The sequence below is a fragment of the Peromyscus eremicus genome, chromosome 2, assembly GCF_949786415.1.
Source record: "Peromyscus eremicus chromosome 2, PerEre_H2_v1, whole genome shotgun sequence".
Classification (NCBI taxonomy): domain Eukaryota; kingdom Metazoa; phylum Chordata; class Mammalia; order Rodentia; family Cricetidae; genus Peromyscus; species Peromyscus eremicus.
In genome coordinates this window covers 79,817,986-79,840,976 of record NC_081417.1, presented here as the reverse complement: position 1 = coordinate 79,840,976, position 22,991 = coordinate 79,817,986, and the positions used below count along the sequence as shown (strand labels likewise).

The window sequence follows — 22,991 nt, the reverse complement described above, 5'->3', positions numbered from 1 at the left end:
TATAATATAGTCTGTCATCTGCGATCTCATTTTGATCTGGGCAATTTCAAGAAGCAGAGAAGGTGCGGATTCTTTATTCTTATTTTATTTTTCTGGTGCTGGGGAGCAAACCTAAGTTCATGCACATGCTAGGTAAGCACTCTACTTCCAGCCCTTGATTTTTTGAAATAGAATCTCATGATCCTTTAGCTCAGGCTAGCCTGGAACTCACCATGCAGCCCAGGCTGCCCAGGAACACATGATCCTTTTGCTACCTCTGGACTATAGACACGTACTACTATGCCTAGCTGGGGTGTGGATTGTGATTCCCCTTTATGGAAGGGGAAAACCAAGGTTCAGAACGGCCAGAGGGTTCTCTGAGTCTTGAAGCCAATGAATCAGAGGAAACACTGAGCCAGGGAAAGCCACCTGCTACGATTTCATCTCCAAGCTCTGGAAGATGTCACCTCCCGGTGAGGCTTCTACACCTCTTGCTGGCAGGACTGCTCTGTCTCACAGCCTGGAGGCGACAGGAGTGTCATGCCATCAGAAGGAATTGTATGTAGGTCAGGGGGCTCTCTAGCTGTGGTTTTTTGTACAACTGCTTTCTCCTCTGGCATGGCAAGTCTGTCTCTACAAAGGCACAGGAAAGCCTCTTGGGAGCAGGCAGCATCCCTAATCTTGAACTGACTTCCACAGTACCAAGCTCTTTATCAGCCATGTCTCGATATTTCTTCCAACAGCCTTCCGAGGGAGCAGCTGTGGTCATTCGGTTCTGCTGACACCCTCAAGAAACACTTCTTAGGAAGGCCCTGGGGTTCTTACCTGGGTCAGCCACCAGGCCGTTTGTAAAGATTACATGATTCAGTAAGTCCCTGCAGCCAGCATCTGAGCCCAGAGCCTCCCCCAGCATCACCTTCCAAGAGTGGTATCCCAGATCGGGGATCGTGACCTTACTGTCTATCAGTCTCGGCAGCAAAGGACAAGACTGCATCTGACAGCTTGAAACTAACCCTGCTACAGTGCTTGAGAGCTTAGAAGACTTCCTCGGCACCCAGCACCCAACCCCAGGTGGGGCTGTCTTAGACGGACAAACATTTTCGGAAGAAGCCTGAGTTTCAAAGACTGGCTTAGCCAAGAGAGAGAGCCAACTCCCTGAAGAGAGGCTAAATCCCTACCTGCCCAAATCTGTCCAAACTGTGAGTCCTCATTGCCTGCCCAGCTGGCCCCACATGTGAACCATCTGTCATAATTCTGTGTGTGCTCCAAATGACCCAGTTAGTCGGTTTCAATTCCGACTTGCTCAACGGCTTCAACAGCGGACTCCAGGGTCAAGGCTGTAAGCCATCCCCAGGTACCCTCATGCTGTCCCCTCGGAGGTACTGCCTTCTGACTGTGGGGTACTTGACCAAACACGGGCTTCTCAGTTGTATAAACCTGACCCCGCAGCACTAGGTGGGGGACCCCTGCACTTGACTGTGTGACCTCAGACCCAACCCGACTCCCAGCTCTTCTTGGTCTCTTTAAAACCCCCATCTTTCCTAACCTCCTTGCTTTAAACTGATTTTATCTTTGTAAAAACCCAAACAGCTCCAGCAGTAACCAAAGCCTGTTCATTTGCCATGACAAGTGTGTTCCATCTCATTCCCTCCTGATGGACCAAGGAGGCAGGGAGGCAAGAAAGACACTGCCGTCACCTTTTCTTTTTTTTTCTTTTTTTTTTTTTTTTTTTTTTTTTTTTGTGACTAAGAATACTAAGACTCTGCTGAGAGGCCGAATCTTAAGAAGATCCTGACTGACTCCAAAACCTGGAATCTTGCCAGACCTGTAGAACCATGTAGGTGTGTTACCTGGGAAGTGAGATAGTCCACCTAGCTGTCCTTGTAAAAGATTATGAGTCAAATGGAGGGTAAACGAACAGGAAAAGCCCTTCCTCCTGCTCTGATCTAATTACTATGCAGCTACCACTCGCTGAGCATGCTGAGTGCTGGGCTCTGGGCTAAGTGTTTTAGATGCACTGTCTCATCGAATCTCACTTAACATTACAGCCCTGCAGGAAAGACCTCACTGTCTCTGTCAGGAGTATGTAACCTGCCCCAGATCACTCAGGAAATGAACAGCAGAGCCAAGTTGCAAATCTAGGTCCTCCTCATTCCCAAAGCTAGCTCCTTCAATGAATGGAGGCAGCCCCACATTGCAAAGGAGACAGAAAATGGTTCCCAAACAATGTGCCCCATGCTCTGAAGCCAGCTGTGGGCTGCTGTCCCAGATTTGCAAGGACTGAGGGACACCTGTCCTTGGGATTAAGACTGCTTAGAGCAGGCCAGGAGCGGTGGCGCACCCCTTTAATCCCAGCACTCGGGAGACAGAGGCAGGTGGATCTCTGAATTTGAGGCCACCCTGGTCTACATAGTGAGTTCTAGGACAGCCGGGGCTGCACATACAAAGCCTGTCACAAAAAAAGGGGGGGGGGAGGAAAGGAAAGGAAAAAGACAAGAAAAAGAAAGAAAAGAAAAAGAACAAAACAAAAGACTGCTTAGGGTAACCCTACCCAGGACCAAGCTGTTGTCCCCCAGGACGGTTATGGCTTTCTGAATGCAGAGGGAGAAAACTCCTCTCAAAACCTCACATCCTCCCCAGGTTTCTTCTTGGGGTACCACTTGCATATCAGGCAATGGAGAATAAACTTTTCAGTAGAAATTCTAAGATTTGTCTACGGATCTCCATGAGGCCCAACACCACCTATGTCAAGAATGCTCAGGGCTTTGAGCCCAAGCAGTGTGGCTCTCCCTGCACCACGGGCTTGCCTCTCATTAGTAGCAGCCCATTAGGGTGAGAGGCTCCCAGCTCCCAGCTGCCTGAGAGATGCTCTCTCTCCTGGTCCCTCGGGGTCGGATCACCTGGTACATTCCGGAAATTGGAGGCCTCAGGTCGCTAGCCCTTCAGCAATCCTTAGAGAACTAGAAAGGAGGTCTTAGAAGCAATGGGCAGAAGCGCTTTTCTCCAGGAAAACAAAACACCAGTCTGGCAGGAAGCTCTCTTGCTGTTAGAGAACCTGGAGCCTCATTTCAGGAGCTGGTGAAGCATACGGGAAGCCACAGGGGCCAGAGGGCACAGCCCCAGCACCATTTCTCCTGTCTGTGCTTGGCTCACTCGGCTCTGTGGAACAGAACACCCTCGAGTGCTGAAGGGATTTTCCCAGCCACCCCTGGGCCTGGGCTGGGTTGTGGCTGACACAGAGGTGCCTGCAGGTCTACTTTCAGGCCTCTGAGTCCCCAGTTCTACTTTGACACCCTTCTGCTGTCTCTTGGCAGCTCCGGGCAAGTCTCGAGTGAAGTTCTCAGTAACCTTTCTTGTCCCTGGGGTCTGTTCAAAGAGGTGTACCTCTTAGCCAGGAACTTAAGGAATGCTTTGCAATCCCAAATGGCACAAACTCCTTCTCAGAAAGGTCTATGCCTCTCGGCTGGCCCTTTAGGTCGTTCCCCATCCATATAGGCAGGTTCTCAGGACAGTTGGCAAGACACAAGGCAGCAGAGGGCAGGGGTGGGCCTGGCTTGGACAGATGCCACATGTCAGCAGAACAGGGCTAGGGACAGAAAACTACACAGGAAACTGAAGAGAATTTGACCCTCAGATTTTTCATCACCAAGGACCTCTCTGGTTAAAGCCCTGCTGTATCTACCAAACCACATGGAGCAAAAAGCTGTTTGCTTGGTTTTGCTCCCCAAAGGTAGAGCTGTCTGAGCCTACCCGAGCTTCTAATCAGAGATCATCAAGAGTGTTAGTCCCTCCCGTGGGGATCACTCGGAGCCAAACACAGACGCGTGGTGCTTGCTTTGGCCTGCGCTGTCTGGCCCAGGTGAAGGTACAATTACCTGAGGCCTTTGAAACGCTGACAAGCCTTTGTAGGAGGGAGATGGGTGGTACTTCCTGGAAAAACAGGGTGAAAGAGGCAGGCGTGGGAGCTGAACCTTCTCCAGAAAAAGGGCGAGTAAATAAATAAACAGAGTAGCGTGCAGCTGTCGGGCCACGCCCTCAGGATGCCTACAGGTGCAGGGGCACCAGAGGTCCCAAGCAGGGTATCTCGGGGGCCATAGCTGCTCTTTGACACAGAGGTAAGCAGGGCTGGCTGTGTTCTACAGAGCAAGAAACTGTCCCTGACGGTCTTGGGTCGTCGCGAGATTATATGGAGGCCAACCTCAAGCCTAGTCCCACCTCTTTGCTCAAGTACCAGATCACACTCGACTCTCCTCCAAATCGGAGAGAGGGACTCACCTCTGCCAGGTACAGCACACAGAATTTCAAGTCTTCTGAAGAACCTTTGAAGGGAACAGAAAGGGAGACTCACATTAGAATTGGCTACACAGTCAAAGTCTCGCTGAGCGCAGCTGTCTCACCCAGGAGGCTGTGTGTGCTGACTCCCCGAATAAGAGGAAGGAGCCGGCAGGTGTGGGGAGCAGAGCGGTCTCGAGAGCAGAGCTCACTAACTCACGCGTCCAAGCGATGCACAGCTGAAAGGCTCTTGCCTACAGGTCAGCCTGACCCAGGGAATGCTGGAGCCCCATTCCCAGAAGGAGACCCTCTGACCTCTAATGGCCAAGTACAGGAAACTATCTGTATCCCAGAAGGACTCCTTCTTCCCAGAATTCTGCCACAGAGGCAGCACACTTCTGGGGTTTCTCTTAAACCAGTAGTTCTTGACTTCCTAATGCTGAAACCCCTTAATACAGTTCCTTGAGTTGTGGTGACCCCACTATAAACTTTTGTTGCTACTTTATAACTGTAATCTTGCTACTGTGAGGAATCGTAATGTAAAGATCTGATATGCAGGATATCTGATATGTGATCCATGCAAAAGGGTTATTCAGCCCCCAGGGGGGTCAAGACCCACAGGTTGAGAACACTGCCTTAAACACTCTACCATCTTTGCTATTTTGAACTTCAACAGGGAGCCATCTTGAGTAGGCCTTGTTGCTCACAAAAGGAAGCAGGGGTCAAGAAGGGACAGTCTCCAAGAATCCCATCTCTATGCATCCTGGGAGACAGCTTTTCAACAGGGCACTCTCTCAGGATGCCTCTGCCGGTCTAGGATGGCAAACTCAGCCAGTTACAAAACTGGAAAGGACAGGGAGGGACAGTGGGCTGTCCCCTCCCTTCTTGGGAAGAGTCTCACTTCTGAAGAACTCCAGATAGAAAGGAAGGGAGCTCTGGGAGGTGGGGACAGCTGGGAGGTGGGGACAGCTGGGAGGTGGGGACAGTGTGGCATGGAGATGGAGCTGTGCCAGTGAGCAGAGAAAAACAGGAGCACCCCCCAGGACATCTGCCTGCTCACTTCAGCCTCTCCTCGGGACTCGGCCACACTCTCCACAAAGCACTCATCTGGACACAGGCCTGGGAGGGTGGGGAACCCCCTGCACTTCCAGCTGTTGGCTTTACCGAGCAGGGTGTCATTTTTGAGGAAAGCAACTATCCAACACATGTAACAGCAAGCACTTGAAATGCCAGGGACCCTGGAGTACCACTGTGATTTGGGCCAACTGCTGCCCCAAATGCTTCCACCAGTCAGTTCAAGGGCTCAGAGTAGCTCTGTGGGAGAGTGCTTGTTTCTGTATGCACTCCTGACAACCAGGAGGCAGGGCTCCTAGCATCCTTAGCTCATGTGAGAATAGAGGACCCAGGAGATGAAGTCACTCAGCCAGGCAGTAAAGGGGAACTGTAGCCCCATTCTACGGCTCACACTCAGCCACTACACAGCAAGCCTCTCAAATGCCAGGCTCCAGTAGGACTCCCTTCAATGCATACTTAAGGCAAAGAAACCATCAAACTAAACAGGGTCTGTCACAAAGAGAAGCCTACAAGGTCAAACCAGACTGCACATCAAACCAAGCTCTAAAAATGCAGGGAGTAGAGATCTAACCAGGGGAAACCAGACCTCCTCAAGCAAGAGAGTAGACATGCCCCAAGGGGCAGGAGCCACCAGGCAGAGCCAGAAAAAAAAATGTCCCATAAGTAAATGGAGGTTCACTCTGGACGTGGACTAAATCTTTCTACTTTTCCCCACCTGGAAACAGGTTGAAGAGGGAGCCAGCCCTGCCTCAGAAATCTGTAGTGTTTAAGAAACTGGATCCCATCCCGTAACCCCTAGAGAACATAAGGGAATGGGATGGTCAAGCTGGAACAGGGAGGGAGGGGGAGAGCAATGAAAGATACCATGATGGAGGGAGATATCATGGAGACAGAGAGAAAGCCTGTGCTAGGGAAGTTGCCAGGAATCCCCAAGGATGACCCCAGCCTGGGCTACTAGCAATAGTGGAGAGGGTGCCTGAACTGAACTTGAGTGCCCCAGAGATCAGACTGGTGAATACCCTAACAGTCAACACAGTGCTTTTCTCCAGTGACTGATGGAAGCAAATGCAGAGACCCACAGCCAATCACCAGGCAGAGCTCCAGGAGTCCAGTCAAAGAGAAAGAAGAGGGATTCTATGAGCAAGTGCATCAGGATCATGATGGGGAAACATGCAGGGACTACCAAAGCAATCTAGAGGGAACTCATGAAAGTTGGGTCAATGGCTATGGAGCCTACATGGGACTGGACTAGGCCCTCTGCATGGCCAGACAGTTGTGTAGCTTGATCTGCTTGGGGAGGCCCCTGGTGGTAGGATCAGAATCCATCCCTGGTGCATGAGCAGGCTTTTGGAGTCCATTACCTATGATGGGACACCTTGTGCAGCCTTGAGGCAGGGGGAAGGGCTTGGACTGGCCTCTACTGGATGTGCCTCCCCATGGGAGGTCTTGCCTTCTTGTAGGTGAGAGTGGGGGGTGGGTTGGGAGGGGGAGGCTGGGGGGTGGGAGGAGGGAAGAGGGGGATCTTTGATCGGTGTGTAAAATGAATGAAAAAAAATTTAATTAAATAAAGGGGAAAAAAAAGAAACTGGATCCCAATGCCTCTGTGGATTCCTTGTGTTGGTGAGACAGAGACAAGGGGAGGGGGTTCTTTTGCTTAGGAAAACATACTGAAACGTTTCCTAGCAGACCCTAGTCTAAAGGAGAACCACTACCATCGGTGTAAGAAAGTAAGAGAAACCTGGGTTGGGGAGCAGGCAATTGGAGGAGAGGAGACTCTAGAAGTACAGAGTGGGACTAAGGACAAGAGCCGTGGGGAGGCGGGAGCCGAGGTTGGAGAAGCGCACTGTCAGACAGTCCCTGTGTCGGAGCCACAGATGAATGACAGCTTCTCTGTGCTCTGACACCAGCCCCGCCCCCTCCAACATGGCCGCGCTGCTGCAAACTCTCCCTGGCATCTGTTCCGTGTCACAGCCTTGTGCTGGCTGCGGCAGGACAGCAGGAATGGAAAGGGAGCCGTGCTCAGCATGACTCAGAGCCTCAGCAAAGAACGGCAAACTGGGGAAGCTGAGGGTGCCAGGGAGGAGTGTCTGCAGCTCTGGAAGACTGCAGAGGGAACCCCTGCCCTGCTCGAAGAGAGGGTCTCCGAGACAGCGTACGTGTGTGTGGGGGTGTGGGGGGGTGTGGGTGTGGGTGTGGGTGTGTGTAGGGGGTTCTCCTTGAACCACACTTACTGCCTCTGCCATTTTGGAATTCATCAGGGAGTCTTTGGTTCCAGAGTGGGCCTTACTTCCCACCATGTAATGCATAGACCATGCCGCCGGAGGTTCCCTCATCGTGGGCTAGGTGGAGGCCGGAGAGGGCTCCCCGGCCCGTGTCTCCCCATCCATCATTTACCCAGAGAACAACTTTCTGGTGGCTTGAGAGTCACCCCACCTTCTCCACTGGTAGAGGCAGACCCAGAGAACTCTTGTCTGCATTCTCCACATACAAAGGCAGGGCCAGGGAGGCACAGCAAACTTCGTAGACGGTAAGCGGCGGAGCCGAGATCTGAATCCAGGACTCCTAATCCTATATCACAGGTCTGTGGTTCCAGCCGGCCAGGCGCTCCAGAGTGGAGAGGCCTCTTCCACAGCTCTCACTGCGGTGGCCAGAACTGAGGTAGCCATGGAGGACACCTTAGGAAATGTCAAGCAAGCATTCCAGCAGCTGGAGCTGAGGCAGCTGAGTTTCCAAGCTGGGACCCTGGCTTCCCAATGTGCCTGGAGAGCCCATGAGTCAGACAGACATTTCCAGGTCATGTCTAAGAACAGGCAAGGCCAGAAAGACACACCGTGGGCGTGATGCTGGCTGTCAGGGAGGCAGAAACACAAAGAGCAGCGAAACCAGCAGGCAAGACCACAATGGGCCCCGGCTGACCGGAGATGTCGGGACATCTCCCGATTGTTAGTTAGCACCAGCTCTCCACCTGTTCCCATCGCACCGCCATTCAGTCCTGACGAACCTTGGGAGACGCTGACAGGAGGAGGCAGTCCCCATAGGAGTGACCTCGAATCTGGAGCTCTGGGGGAGGAGACACCGCAGCTGCCAAGCTAAGGCAGCACTCTGGTCTCCTCTTAGCCATTCACTGTTTACAAAAACAAGCATCCGTTGGTCACCTAATGTATGCCCTGCTCCCTTCTGAGTCCTAGGAATATGGTTGAGTGGAGCCAGGCCCTAGCAAGTCACAAGAGAGTCCTTGGTCCCAGGAGTGGGGTGGATTCTGCCCTGCCAGGGAACAGCATTTGCCAGCCCCAGCCTGCCAAGCTGGATGCCTTTTTGTTTAACAACTTTTTGACCCCCCTCCTACACTGAACTCTGCATACATACTGACTTGAAAGCGAGATGAAACCTAGGAGTCTCACACCATGGTTAGTTAGAGATTGTTCTGCCACCAGACACTCCAGCTAACAAACCCCAAACGACCTCTGAAAAGCCTCACTTGCTGTAGTAGTGGGCCTCTGGGGCTTGCGGGAGGGGCCAGGAAATGGCACCAGCCTTGGAACATTGGGCCTCACAGCTCTGACTCTGGCTGCTGCAACAAGGGGGCACTGGACTTCGGTAGAACATGGAACCTATCTCAGGGAAGCTGGAGGGTCGGGGGTCCACAAAGGCTCCATTTGATGCCTGGAAAGAAATCTGAGCCCTAGATCCTGCGCCTTGAGTGCCCTGCCAATTAGCCTCTTCCTTCCATCTCAGCAGCTCCAGGGTTCTCAGAGGTCACTCGCAAACCCCCTCAAGCCTGTGGTCTCCCCAGGAAATCCAGTACAGGTCCACATCTCCATGCCACCCCCACAGGCTCTCGTGTCCATGGTCACCTTGTCTGAGATGTGCTGCCTGGGTCACTCACCCTTAGCTCTCATGTAGTTGACCCATAGCTTTCATGTAGCTGTCCCATCATCTACCGGCAGACACGGTCTCAGCCCCAGGCCACATCTGCAAGCCACTGAGTCTCTGGGGAACTCCTCTGCACCTCTAGGCTCTTACCATCCACCATGAACATCACTGCCTGGTAGAGGAGAGTGTGTCTAAACCCCTCAAACTTCAAGTCCAGGCCCTGGGGCTCCCGGAAGGGAAACCCAGCTAGCGCTAACCTCTATACCCCAGTCTGGAAGCAGGGTGATGTGAATACTGGTCAAGTTCTCCCAGGAGCCCTGGGGGTTCCATCCGAGGGTGTCAGAGACAGGAGGGAATTCAAAGGGCTGACTGAATCCTTACTTCGCAGGAAAACCAGGAAGAGGAAAAAGGAAAAGGCCCACAGAGGTTACAAGCATATTGTTACAGCGGTGAACCTCTGTCTGGGCCCCCAATCCTACAGCCACTGCTCTCTCTACCCTCCACCCTAGATCCACCCAAAAGGCAGCCACCTGGAACAGACCTCCCCCTAATTCTTTCTCTCCTTCTACATTTAGCAGGAAGCTGAGCCAGTGAGGCTTTTGGGCTTGTGTCCCTGGACCTCTAGCGTGCACAGCAGTCAGGGTTCAGGTCCTGGTGCACCTAGTGCATGGTACTGAGCACTGCTCTGCTGGGTGCTCCTTCAGGTCCCAGAGCAGCTGAGCTGGGGGCAGGGAAGCCAGGCCGACTATAGAAAGCGCGTCGTGTGAGTATGTGAGCGCAGGGGAAGGTGGGAGGGTAGCAGGAAGCCAAGTGCGGACTCCCTGGAGGGCAGAGAGGCACCATCTGGAATACCAGAGCCAGTGCCCAAGAAGCTGAGAGGCCTGCTCTTCCTGCAGCCCCATCAGCTGGCCCTGGGGGGGGGGGGGTGTCTCGCTCTCCCCTTAGTGGCCTCCCATGCTCTCCTGTCAGTAGCCACCCTAGCCCCTGAGCAGGACAGAGCTAGAGAGGGAGGGCCGGCCGTGAAGGGCTTCCCATGGGGATGCCAGTTCCCAAGGAGGCCAGGGCACCAAGTACACAGGACGGCTTTGCAAGCAGTCAGGAAGTTCCGGAGCAAAACCCGCCAAAACAGAATTCTTTCGCAGCGAACATTTTCCTCCGGTGCCCCAGCTGCCCTGAGCTCACACAGGTCTGTTGTTGTTTGCATAATCTGGGAGAGGAAACCGAGCCCCTTTTCGGCTGAGACCTCAGGCGCCAAAGCCTGCCGCTGGACAGATACTCCCAGCCGGCTTTCCGTTCCCTGGTCCCCGGTGGGCCAGGGCGCCATGGAAAGTTTTGGATTAGAAATTCCCAGCTTGCTGCTGATGTTCAGGCATGCTCCAGCTTCCTAAGGCTCTGAGCGGGCCCGCACAGCTGGCTAGAAAAGGGAGTGTCCACAGACCACTGTCAAGAAACCTCTGTTGGAAACCTGCTCAGAGCAAGGCACTTTACGGAAATGACCTAACTTAACCCAACAACCTTCTGAAGTGCTATTATCATCATCGCGCTTTACAGGAAACGGGCTCAGAGAAGTTAAGTCACTTCCCCGAGGCCACGCCGAACCGAGGGGCTTGAACACAGGTCTCGGAGTCCAAAGCTCTCCCTACCCTTCTCCTTGGAAGCTCCCTAGGATAGACACCTCCTACAGAGATCAAGGTATAGCAGAAGGCTTGTGGGCCTAGGGTACGACACCTGACAATCTGCCAGCCCCAGGCAGACCCAACAGCGCCCCACTGAAACTGGCAGCCAAGTTTCTAGAGAGTCCCCAGCTGGACATCACGCTGCTCCTGGGGTGTCCAGGCCCTTTTTACCTTCCTGTAGCTTCACACTCTGGAGGTAGAGGGGATTTCTCAGGACGTCACAGCGGCCTGGCTCGTCCTCCTTAGTGAAGAGCAGCAGGTCCGAGTAGGCAAACAGTGTCACCTGTTAAGGGAAAGAGCAAACACAACTGTCCGCTTTGCTGTCCCCCCAGGACGCAGGGAGCCACAAGGTCCACTGGAGGTCTAGGAAACACACCCGTGCTGTGTCAGACAGAACCAGAAGTGTGACCCTGCCTTGCAGTGGGGGTGGCCAATCTGTCCCTTAGTTTTCTAGACTTCCCCCACCCGAAGTAGAAACAAAACAAAACAGAAGCAATGGTTCTTGCCTTCATAGTGGACAGCTCTGCTGGCCTCGCTATAGCCATAGCCCCCAGGCTCACCTAACCTGGAAGAGCCTTACTCAGGCCCTGAGGTGTCTCAAGACCCTACCCCACATCTGACTCCTTCAAGCTTCTTCTACAAGCCCTCTGTAATGTGAAGGGAAGCATCACCAAGCAACATTACCAAATTCCTAGCGGATATTTTTGCAGTGTACCAATGAGAAATAGGCTCAAGAAAACAGCAGTTACCGACATTCTGACACAGGCTTCTACAGAATCTGCTAATCTCCTTTATGCTCCAAAAACAAAGGAAAGGCTATTTTTAAACATTACAGGTAAACTGACAGATGTGCTCAGCATATTTTTATGCTAAAAAAAAAAATCCACTTGGTTCTCTATGTCCATTAAGGTTTACACTGTTCTTTCCTTTGTCTGCCCTACAGTAGCCTTTCCTTAAAGCCATAAAGTCCAATTTCAGATTCTATAATAATAATAATAATAATAATAATGAATCATTAATTATGGGAATTCCTCTTTGAGGGGCCAAATCTGACATGCCGTCTCTTCTGAAGCAAGAAGAACCAGCCAGAAGGGCTTGGTACATCTTGAAGGGCACAGTGAGTATGTGGTTTGTTAACCGTGTTTAAAAAGCCAGCATGCTGACATTTAGCGAGCAAGCTGTTAAAGGTGATCCCACAGTCCCACCTCTGAGGCTTTCCTACAGAAATACAAGAATATATAAACATGAACATGTAAGGATGTTCTCAGCGGCACTTCTGCAATTGAAAAAAAAAAAAGAAGGCGGCCATGGTTGTATACATGTACAATCCCAGCAGTCTGGTAGCTGAGCAAGAGAACTGAGAGTTATAGGCTATCCTAGGGTACACAATGAGCTCTGAGCTAACCTGGGCTATGTGGTGGGAGCTTGTATTCATTATATATGTTTCATACAAACATATATACATATACACATGCATATATATATATATATATATATATATATATATATATATATATATACATATGTAAGTAAGATGGCCGACCTGCCATCTTGAGCGCCATGCAAACAGAGAAGCTGGAAGAAATTAGGACCACAGAGACAATTCAGGGATGTCCTTAAGTAGGCTATCTCAGGGCTATGTCCCCTTCCAAGAAGTCCCCAACACAAAAGCTCTACAATTCTTGGCTAGAAGGGCTCTTAATAATGGGCCCTGCCCAGCCCAGTCTCCATACAGCATCCCAGCTGCTGAGCACCTTCTCTTGCCCTATAAGTAAGTACTCCTTCAACAGTGCCATCGCCCTTCACAGCTCAGACAGGTTAGGTGACGCCCCACAGCCACACAGCTAGGGATCATTCCACAGGCCTGCCTGTTCCTAAGGTTCACATTCGACAGAGAGGTGGTATTGTGCCCGTAGCAGACGAGACAATGAATTCAGTGAGTGTGGGAAGGAAAATGATGGAATGCTCAGGAGAATGACATAATGGACTGTCTGAGGAGGGGCCTGCAAAGTCAAGGAGCTGCTGTTCTAGACAAACCCACATGTTACCACAAAAGCATGCCCCCCAATCAGGGAAGGTCTGGCTGTTACTTCCAGACGCATAGGGAAGTTGGCAGGAAAAAGGTTGGAAAAGGAAGTCTGTGAGCCTGGGAAATGAAGGGGGCAGGGAAGGCATGGGGCTGTATGGAAGACTTGTGGGAGGAGCCACAACTAGGTGAGAAAAACTCCAGGCCACGGTCCCAGCCTGGTTCCCAGAGCTGAGAATATGGTCTAGACAGGAAGTGATTAAGGCATGAGAGAAAATTTCCCCCCAAGGTTGGTCAGGCAAAGGCCAGGGCTGGCACAGGGCTGGCACAGGGCTGGCACAGGGCTGGAGGCAAGGCAGACAGCAAGAATGCCAGAGCAAAGCCTGTGATCCCTGCTCCCCAGCATCCCACAGGCAGGAGCCTCACCGCCCATGAAGTAGTGACCCCGTCTCCACAGCCCAGTTACCCGCTGCCTTCCACCACTGGCCCCGGGGCCTTTCCAGTCTTTCTCTCACTAGTTTCTAGGACACAGGTATTTCCCAGAGTTTCCAGACAGTCACAGAATCCTTACAACTCCAGGGTGACTTCTTCCAAGTGGCCTAACCAAAGCCTTCTCCTGGGAACCAGGCCACGAGGCCATTAACTAAAGCACCCTAAGAACCTTGGTGCTTTAGTTAATGGTAAACCTGGATGAGTCAGTGTGAAAGTGAGGGTGTGACATCTTGGGCCTCATAGTGTTCCTGGAACCTAGCCAAGAATCCTCAATGACCAGAGCTGTTGTCAGGGTGTATGTATGAGAGGCTGCCATGAGCTTGACGTTGCGGCACACGCCATTAATTCCAGCACTTGGGAGGCAGAGGCAGACCGATCTCTGAGTTCGAGGCCAGCCTGGTCTACAAAGCAAGTTCTGGGACAGCCAGGGCTACACAGAGAAAGCCTGTCTTGAAAAACAAAAACAACACACACACATAAAGGCCACCACAAAGCGCCAATGTGATCTGGATAGGCGTGCACCCGGCAAGTTTGTGACTTCTGGACGGGAGGGGCCGAGTGGTTGGTGCTGTGGACCCCAGCCGCTCCCTAACATCAGCATGCTCAGAGAAGAGATGCTGCAGGGATGGGGGGGGGGGAGGGGGTGCACCTTCAAGGAATGCAGAGCTCCCGACTACTTAGCGCTTTCCAGTTAACGACTCCACTGTGCAGAGAGGCCGCCATGCTCATTCGGAAACCACTTTGGGAAAAGTTATTCCCTGGAGAGTGACACAGAAGTAACTAGAATCTGTGACTCCTGGGGGCTCAAGGGTGCTAAAGCTCTCAGAAGCTACCCAACGCCCAGGACAGCTGCTTCCCATTTTCAGTTTGAGGAACATGAGATGAGATCAAAGCACTCCTATGTGGCTGCGATCTTACTTCGAGGAGAATGGATGTACTTAATTTTCTTGTCCTCAAACCACCTCCTTCGATCTTAAAGAGGGGGCCTCTTTTAGTTCTCAGCCTCCAAAGGACGCAGGAGGCAAGGATGTATGTGTGTGTGTGTGTGTGTGTGTGTGTGTGTGTGTGTCTGTCTGTCTGTCTGTCTGTCTGTGTGCGTGTACATTTGTTGGGGGTGGTGGTGAAATGTTATGATAGTTTGGCTTTTGTTCCTTTGTCTTTAAAAAACATACCAAAAGCATCAGGGATCATGGAAAGCATTCCCCAGCCAGAGAACCGAGCACTAATCCTTGCTCCATTCTCTACCAGCCTTGAGACTCTTGGATCCGGTCATGGGAGCCTCAGTTTCTTCATCGTGTTTCTCCTCTCCTGGGGTGAGGATGCTGCAGGATGATTGGGATCATGTATGTAGCATGGGATCCTGCCTGTAGTACGCATGAGCAGTGAGGCTATACAGTAAGTGCCTAATGTTTGTGGATTTAATGGTGAGCAAGACAGGAAAGAGTATATTCCAGGTGGCTGCTATCCCTAACTGGCTTCTTCTGGGTCCACTAAACATGCAGTCACAACTCTCCAGTTCTGACCCTGAACACCTTACCTGCACCACACACGTATGCACGAAACCCAGCCCCAAGGGACTTTTCGCTCTTACAACCTAGATCCCATCTCCCATTGGAATTTCTCTCCCACTGGAACAAGTGGGAGGTCGATAGGCTGAACTCCCTAATAAAGCTCTCCAAAGAGAGGTCCAAGAGTGATGTCAGTAACCCCAGGGGTGCAGGAGCTAAGCTCTGGGCGGACAGAAAGTGGAAAGAGCTGCGGGGTGCTCACCTATGCCGCGGTGGACACAGAGGCGGGGGCTGCAAGGAAGGTTAAGAGTTAAATCGGTGGCTGGGGCTTGTAGTTGGGTCTGAGATAAATAAGAGGAGAGACAGGGCTCTGGGCCAGTCATGGCAGGCCGCTGGCTCCAGGAGCCCCTCAGAACCTATATAAGAAGCCATTGTTCTTTCATATGTCCTTGATTCTAAGGCAGCTGATTGTGACAGACTAAATTGTAAGCCTGGATGGCTTCTAACAAGAAGCTTCCTCCTAGGAGACACTCTAGGCGACCCCATAAACAAGGAAGTAACCACAAAAGACTGTAACTTGGTGGCTGGGATAGAGTTAACACCCTTTGCCATGGTAAAGCGGCAAGCTGATCCTGTAAATAAGAGAAGCTTAGCATAGTTAACAGCCCTTGAGATGCCTGCAAGGTTGGAAAGTAGCTGGGCCAGGTCAAGTGACCAAGGACTCAGAGAGCCGAGGTCAAAGCTAAAGGCAGAGGTGAACAGAGCGGGGCTTCAATCACCCATAACTGGGTGGGCATGTGAGCGTAACGCCACTGTCCATCTCCCTGGTCGGACGGAGAGGATAGGTATACAGTGTGTGGTCTCTCCATTGGCTTGTCCCATGACAGCCCAGAGAATTAACCAACCTCAACAGAGACTACGTTGGCTTTTGGTCAAGTTTCTGCCACTGTTTCATAAAACCTAAACAAAGGAAAGCCAACGGATTTTTCTTCCCTGGGACACACACACACACACACACACACACACACACACACACACACACACCACAAACATGCTCTCAGGAGTTTAGGTTCCTTTTCCTCAATTTTTCACTGTTCTGTAATCTTTCCTAGTAAAGCTTACACTCTGCTCTCCATACTTTGAAGAGTTGACGTCCATTAACTTTCTTTGGTCTAAGACAACAAACAGAACTAACTACTGACCCAGGTCAATCTTTGATGATTGACTGCTCCAGCATCTTACGCCCTTGGGTCATGCACAACAAGACTGCGAAGGGTCCTATCACACTCAAAAATCACAAATGATCAGCCTGGGAGGGACAAGCACACTGTCTCCCCAGGCAGCTCCCGTGGAAGAGACAGTACTCGTTTGGAACATAGGTGTTCCAATCTGCTTGCTTACAACAAAACAAGAGCCAAGCCAACTTCCTGTATTAGCGCCAGTCACACAGAGTGCCCAGGACCATGAGGCTGCAAGGGGCCAGCCTCAGACCCTGCCCTCTGCCTCAGACGTGCACAAACCCATTACTCAGATAGAAAGAACTGATGTCACCAGAAGCCAGGAACAGAGCTGGGGCTAGATCTAGACTTCCTGCCTCCGAGCTTCCTGATCTTTCCACAGATCCCAGCAGCCACTCATCCTGGATCTGCATCAGCTCTGCATCGGGCCTGAGCTGCAGCCAGCACCCTGCCCTCACCCCAGGACCTCCTGGTAGCACAGCCAGATCCCAGGGCTCCAATGTCTCTTAAGCTGTTTCCATCCCTGGACTGAGCTGGGACCTGGCCAACCGTGAGGGTGAGGGAGGGTCTCCTAGCTAGAGAGAGGCTGGCTCCCAGGAAGAGTGGCACAGACCCTACCCCTGACCTCTGCTGACAGGGCTGGAGCTGGGCTGAGGGGCTGTGAGGGGTGCCGACAGGCTGAGCTTTGAGAAGGGGGTCTGGGGTTGGGTTCATACAGAAAGCCTCCAACATTCTTCTAATAGTTCTCTTTGGCTAGTAACTTTAATCTTCCGGGTACTTCTCTCGGCTGGGGTAAACGGTCCTCTTTCTCCTCCGTAGAGGAGTCCAGGATAAACATCGAGATGTCTTTAGGGGCCAGAGGTACCTTTTGACCATATCAATGATCGACTCTCAGGGGCAGTGAGATCGTCGTAGTAACCAGTGGGCAAGCAAACGCTGGGTGACCACTTGGCAGGGTTTTGGAAAAAGTTTCAGGTCTCCACCCTGAGGTGGCAGAGAGAAAGTGAGGGGCCTAATGAGTGGGCAAGGAAGTCCAGCTGGAAAGCCGGCCAGGCTGGGCGCGTCTTACCTGGGAAGCCTTGTTCCTCCCCTCATACAGCAGCAGCTCTTCAGACAGCAGGAGAGTCCGGGCGGGGTTACAGAGATCTAGGGGCTGAAAGCCAATCACGCTGAGTGGGAGTGCAAAGGGCAGCTTGCCAAAGCCAGATCAGAGAACTCTCTTGCAGAGGGAGAAGACAAGACTGCCCGCCCTCCTCCTGCCCCTGACCCCATGCACCCCTCACACCCACAATGGAAACAGAAAGACTCTGCTCCAGCCCTGCGCAGCCAGGCCTGACCAAAAGAGCTGCTCTCTCTACAGGAAGTTCAGCCACAAGCTCAGAGCCTTTGCAGTCCTCCCCTGATGCCCGCCCCCACACCAGGCTCCTAGGCCCTCCCAGGCCTCCTCTGTCCTGTGCATGCCTCACAGGAAAGTCTCTACTGTCAGACCCAAGAGGGATCCTGAGGGCCCTATGCCAAGAGATTTGGCCACTCAAGTCTCTTCAAGGCCAAGTGGGTCCCTCCCTGCCCTGCTCAGGTCCCAAGCTGAGCACACTGACTCCTTCACCTTCATCCGTTTCCCCAGCAACCAGTTCCCACTCAAACTCCTCATCCCACCACCCTGTCCAGCCTAGCTCGGAGAACACACCCCAACTCTGGCTGACCACCCGGAAGCACCTGAGAATGTATGTTTATCACGTGACCCCCGAGTCCCTGACCTCAAGCAAGGGGCTGTAGAAAGATAATGAGACAAGTACCAAGTGTGCACTCCAGCAGGGGCGGAGCTTCAAAAGGGGGCTAAATGAGACCGCTCAGGGATTCAGGAACAGACGGGAAAACTGATGGAAAGCAAAGCAAGCCTGGTCAGCAAGCCAGGCGGGTGGGGTGGGGGTGGAGTGGTCGCTGGTGGGAAGGGAGCGCTCCGCAGTAAGGAAGAGGCGAGATGGCTCCTGTAAGACAGCTGCTGGCTACTCCTTTATCTTGGTAGGTATTCATTCTCCAATTCTTTGTTTTGCACATGTAAGTGTTATGCCATTTTTAAAAATCTTGATTATTTCCTTTTCTTTTTTTTTCTTTTCTATTTATTTATTTATCTATGTATTTATTTATTTATTTATTTGAGATGGGGTTTCTCTGTGTAGTTCTGGCTGTTCTGGAACTCACTCTGTAGACCAGGCTGGCCTTCAACTCAGAGCTCTGCCTGCCTCTGCCTCCCGAGTGCTGGGACTAAAGGTGTGCGCCACCACCGCGCCCAACTTGAATATCTCACAATTTAAACATTTTCAGTTTTTATAATTCTAGAAACTAATTTAAACTGGGCGTGGTGGTGCATGCCTTTAAGCCTAGCACTCAGGAGGCAGAGACAAGTGGATCTTTGTGAATTCAAGGTGAGCCTGGTCTACATAGTGAGGTCCAGAAGAGTCAGGGTTACATAGAGACCCTCTCTCAAAAAACAACAAACAAAAACTCTAAACCTAATTTAAATTTAAAACCTTGTACTATATTTACTTATGTGTGTATGCACACGCACACACACACACACACACACACACACACGTATATGTGGAGCAGGCACAGCACAGGTACAGAAGTAGAAGGAGAACTTGTAGAAGTCGGTTCTCTCCTTCCACCACGGGGGCCCAGGGATCAAACTCAGGTTGTCAGGCTTAGCAATGTGCACCTGCCCGGACAGGGCCAGCTGGTTAGCCTTAATTTGTAACAAAAATTAAAAGACAAAACCAAAAATAACCAGGCAGGCGATATGCATCTGTAATTCCAGTCCTCGGGATACTGGGGAAGGATGGCGAGTTGGGCCACCCTGAGCTACATAGTGAACGCCTGTCGAAAGAGCCAAGGGTTGTGGGTCCAGCTCGGCGGCAGTGCGGGACAACAGGGGCAAAGCCATGAGCGTGGTCCCCAGCCCGACAAGGCAAGGGAGGGGGCAACATGGCAGGAAAGAAGAGCTTTTTATATTTAAGATGTTCATGGAAGCGACATCCAAATGACAGCACTACCAAAGACTTGAGAGGAAAGACACGTAGTGCATTTTCAATTCCTAGTCACCAGCTGCGTAAGCTGTTTGCAATTCCTTGGTGCTGTGACTACAGCAGCAATACACACACATGTGCAAGGATCTCTGTCTAGGACAGAGAGCCCTTTGGACACATGTTCAGAAGTGGTATGGGTAGGTCATACGGTAATTATGTGTTAATTCAAAAAATCCTCATGTTGAAAATGTGGTATATATGTGCAATGAATTTTATTCAGACATTAAAAAAAAATGACATTGTAGTATTTTCAGGAAAATGGACAGATCTAGAAAACATATTAAGTGAGGTAATTCAAACTGAGAAAGACAAATACAGTATGTGCTTTCTCATACGCAGAATGGAACTTCAAATGCTTTTATTATATATACACATGTGGGTGTAGGTGTGGGTCACATAACCAGACAAGGAACCACAAGAGGGGAAAGGAGCTGCTGAGGAAAGTGGGGAACAGAACATGCAGGGCATGGAGGTGGGAAAGAGGTTATGACGGCAGAAGAGTATTGGGGGTCGGGGTGTGGGAGGAGAGGATGGGGAAGGACAGAGAAAAACAAACTGTGTTTGAAAATGCCATAATGGAACCCAAGACTTTGTAAGCTGGCGAAGTCATGACAGGAAGAGGGAAAGAAGGAGAGACATGGAGAAGTGAGAGAGGAAAGGGAAGAGGTGTGAGACTCCTGCGTGGCGATTGCTGGCCGGATGTGTGTGTGCCTGAGCAAAGTGACCAGCCACAGCAGCTCTCCCCCAGTCCGTTTCAAACGTTAATGCCTGTGGATGAGGCAGCCTGTGGATGAGGCAGCCGATGGCACTGGCTGACTTTGCGTCACCCCTTTCCCAGCCCCAGAGGATGAGGAGGCTGGGAGGAAAAGAGGGGGCTCCCTCATGGGCTTCCCTGATCATCTCCACAATACGAAGCCAGTCCTCTGTCCCCAAAGGGGGCCCTGGATCCTCGATGAGCCTCCACCCTCAGTCCTGGAACCAAGGCCCCTGCCTCTTCTCACTTCCTCCTGAGGGAACCCTGGGGCATGCCACAGGCTCACCTGCACAAAAACAGGGAACACCAGGACTTTGGGGGCCAGCGTGACGTAGGTGCCGTAGCTCGAGTGCGGGACATGTGGTCTCAGGGCCGAGCAATCTTGGTAGTTGCTGTGGCTCTTCATGGTCTGCACTGTCTTCATCAGCCGGGACTTCTTGCCCAGGCCGGTGTACGATTTCCCTTTAGTGGTAGTCTCTGGTTCTGTGGAGCAGAGGTGGGGGACAGTGAGTCACTTCCATCATCCCTCGAAGGACCAACCCCCCCAACCCCCTCAACCCCCCCCCCCCCCCCCGCGTAAGAATAAAGAACAAGATCCAGTCAGTGAACCCAGTCCAGCTGGCCTCAGCCTTAGCTTTAAGAGAGAGAGAGAGAGAGAGAGAGAGAGAGAGAGAGAGAGAGAGAGAGAGAGAGAGAACTCCAGAGCTAAGAGGGAGCCACTAGCCCACAACTGTGATGGGGGAGTTACCCACCCCCCACCCCCCAGTGACCCAGGCACCAAAACAAACCTATCTATTTATCAGCTTTGCACTTTTGAAAACCAAGAAATTGTCTAGGCATGCTGGCACACGCCAAGAACCCCAGAATTCAGGAACCTGGAGCAGAAGAACCCAAAGATCTAGCAGCCTAGGCTGCATGACAAGATGTACAGCAAGGCTGTATAATCCCATCTCAAAACAACAAAACCACAGTGCCATGAATATCGAGAAATTGCTCAGGCCTGACCTCACTGATCCTGGAGTCACACATGGAACATGAATCAGAGCTGGCTTCACAAGCGCCCGGGCTCCCACTCATCCTCCCGCTGCTACCATTCCAACCCAGGCCTCCTGCTCATCACCTCCCAGGCTCTGTGGACAAAGGTCTGTTCCCTGCAGTAGGGACAGAGACAGTCTGCTTTGCCCATGGACCTCGGGGTCCACACCTACCGCTAGCCCAGGTAGCAGACGCCCACCCCGTCACCGCCATCAATTTGTCTAGAATAAGAAGTGGCACTTGTGTGTGCCCTGGGGGCAAGCAGTGGGACCAAGCCCCAGTGATGGGGCTCACACACACCTGGGCTCCTTCCTAGGGTTCCTGTTGCCAGGGGAACCCCACCAGGTTCTCCCTGACGGAGGTGCCCAGCCTGGGCCTCAGAGGCCAGGCTTCCCCTAGCTTTCTGCAACCAGTGAACAGGTGGCCTGACCCAGCAGCATCTCGGGGAAGCTCCCCACCAACGCAAGGCCACAGCGCAGAGGAAACAGCCGAGAGGGTTTCATACTTGCTTCCTCCCCTTGCCCGCAATGCCCCTTCTCACGGAGAGGAGAGAAAAACACGTCAACGCTCCCCACCCCCACGAGTGACCAGTGGTCACAGTCTGGTGGCAGCGCTCAAACCACTACAACTCAAATCACTTCCTGCCTGTTCAGGGGTGGCTTAGACGGTACAAAGGACAGGTACCCAGAAGGGGACAGGAGGCACAGAGGCAGGGAAGGAGTCCCACAGCTTCTCTTCCGACCTGACCCTGGGAGTTGAGGGGTTGTTTGTACAGCAGCTGGCCTTCTACTGGAAAAATCCAACCTGGGTCTCCAGATCTACACTACGTTTGAGTCGGACAAGACACCCTGAGCATGAGCCATGACTTCCTAAGTCAGAGGCCCGCCGTGCGGCACGGAACTCTGTGCCACTGTGCAACACAGGGCAGGCTCCTTCCCTGTCTGAGACAGTTTCCTCTGTTTGGAAGCAGAGACCATACACCTTCCTGTCTCACCTGGGCCAGGCAGTCAGGTAGAAACTCACAAAAAAGGTCCCATGAGAAGCAGGGCTTGGAAGGCCAGGCCAGGTATGTGACTGCAGGATGGATGATCAACACTAAGCCAGCCATCAATAGTAGCACAACAGAGAAGGTCACCGAGCCTGGGAGTGTGCCATGAGTGAGGTCTGGAGGTAGATGGGTTGAGTGGACATGGCACAGCCTGGACCAGAGAAACAGGGTCTGAGGCCAACCAGACCCAAATGAAGGAAGGACCCAGTCCACAGTGGAGAAATCGAGGTGCTGAGCTCTAAGTTGAGACTTACAAGAGATTCCTTTTCTTTCCTGGCCCAGCTGCCCAGTGCTGTCAAAGGACCTTCCCCTTAGACATCAAGAGTCACAAATCAGCCACCTGACATGTCTCTCTGCTTCCAGAGAGGAGTGGACTGCCTACTCCCATTTTCCAGATAAGGGAACGGAGGCCTAGAGTGCTTGGGCGAGTTGCCCAAGGTCATTCAGCTGGCAGATGACACCAGGCAGGACCAGCCCGATCTAGGTGGCAGCCACACCCTAAAACTACCCTGCCACACCCCCTGGAGATATGGGGCAAGGGGTGTGGCTCCCTGGAACTGATTTTCCAAGTTATCCTTTTTTTAGAACAATCTAGATTGCAGCCCGGTTGCGGAGCCCCACAAAGGCAAACTTCCACCTGTCACCTTGTGATGATGTCTGGCCTAAACCCCGTATCATCTCCATTTCCTCTAGCACCTGCTTCACTGACCAAACACAGTAATTACAGGGCTTTGCTCCCAGCTTCCAAGGCGAGCCCTGGCAGTCCTCTGGCTCTGGCAGTGGTGAATCTGAGGTCACGCTGCTTTTACAGGACAGCAGTTTCTGGGGCATATGCCAACTACAGCCAGACAGGCACTCTAGGCTCCGGAAAGGTCTCAGACCCTGTTCAATGCAAGATGGCTAAGTTGTCCCTGTCCCTGCTATTCAAAG

General features: G+C 52.1%; 1 protein-coding gene across 7 annotated transcripts in view; it reads right to left on the bottom strand.

Annotated features, from left to right (window-relative positions):
- Positions 1-22,991, bottom strand: part of Rgs3 (regulator of G protein signaling 3) — a 140,910-nt gene that overhangs the window by 53,070 nt on the left and 64,849 nt on the right. For all 7 annotated transcript variants that reach the window (XM_059254443.1, XM_059254440.1, XM_059254444.1 and 4 more), the window contains 4 exons: positions 20,265-20,461; positions 17,208-17,291; positions 11,046-11,157; positions 4,255-4,298 (listed from right to left, as the gene is read on the bottom strand). In XM_059254443.1, coding sequence (XP_059110426.1) covers positions 4,255-4,298; positions 11,046-11,157; positions 17,208-17,291; positions 20,265-20,461 — 437 coding nt within the window. The remainder of the gene's footprint in view (positions 1-4,254; positions 4,299-11,045; positions 11,158-17,207; positions 17,292-20,264; positions 20,462-22,991) is intronic.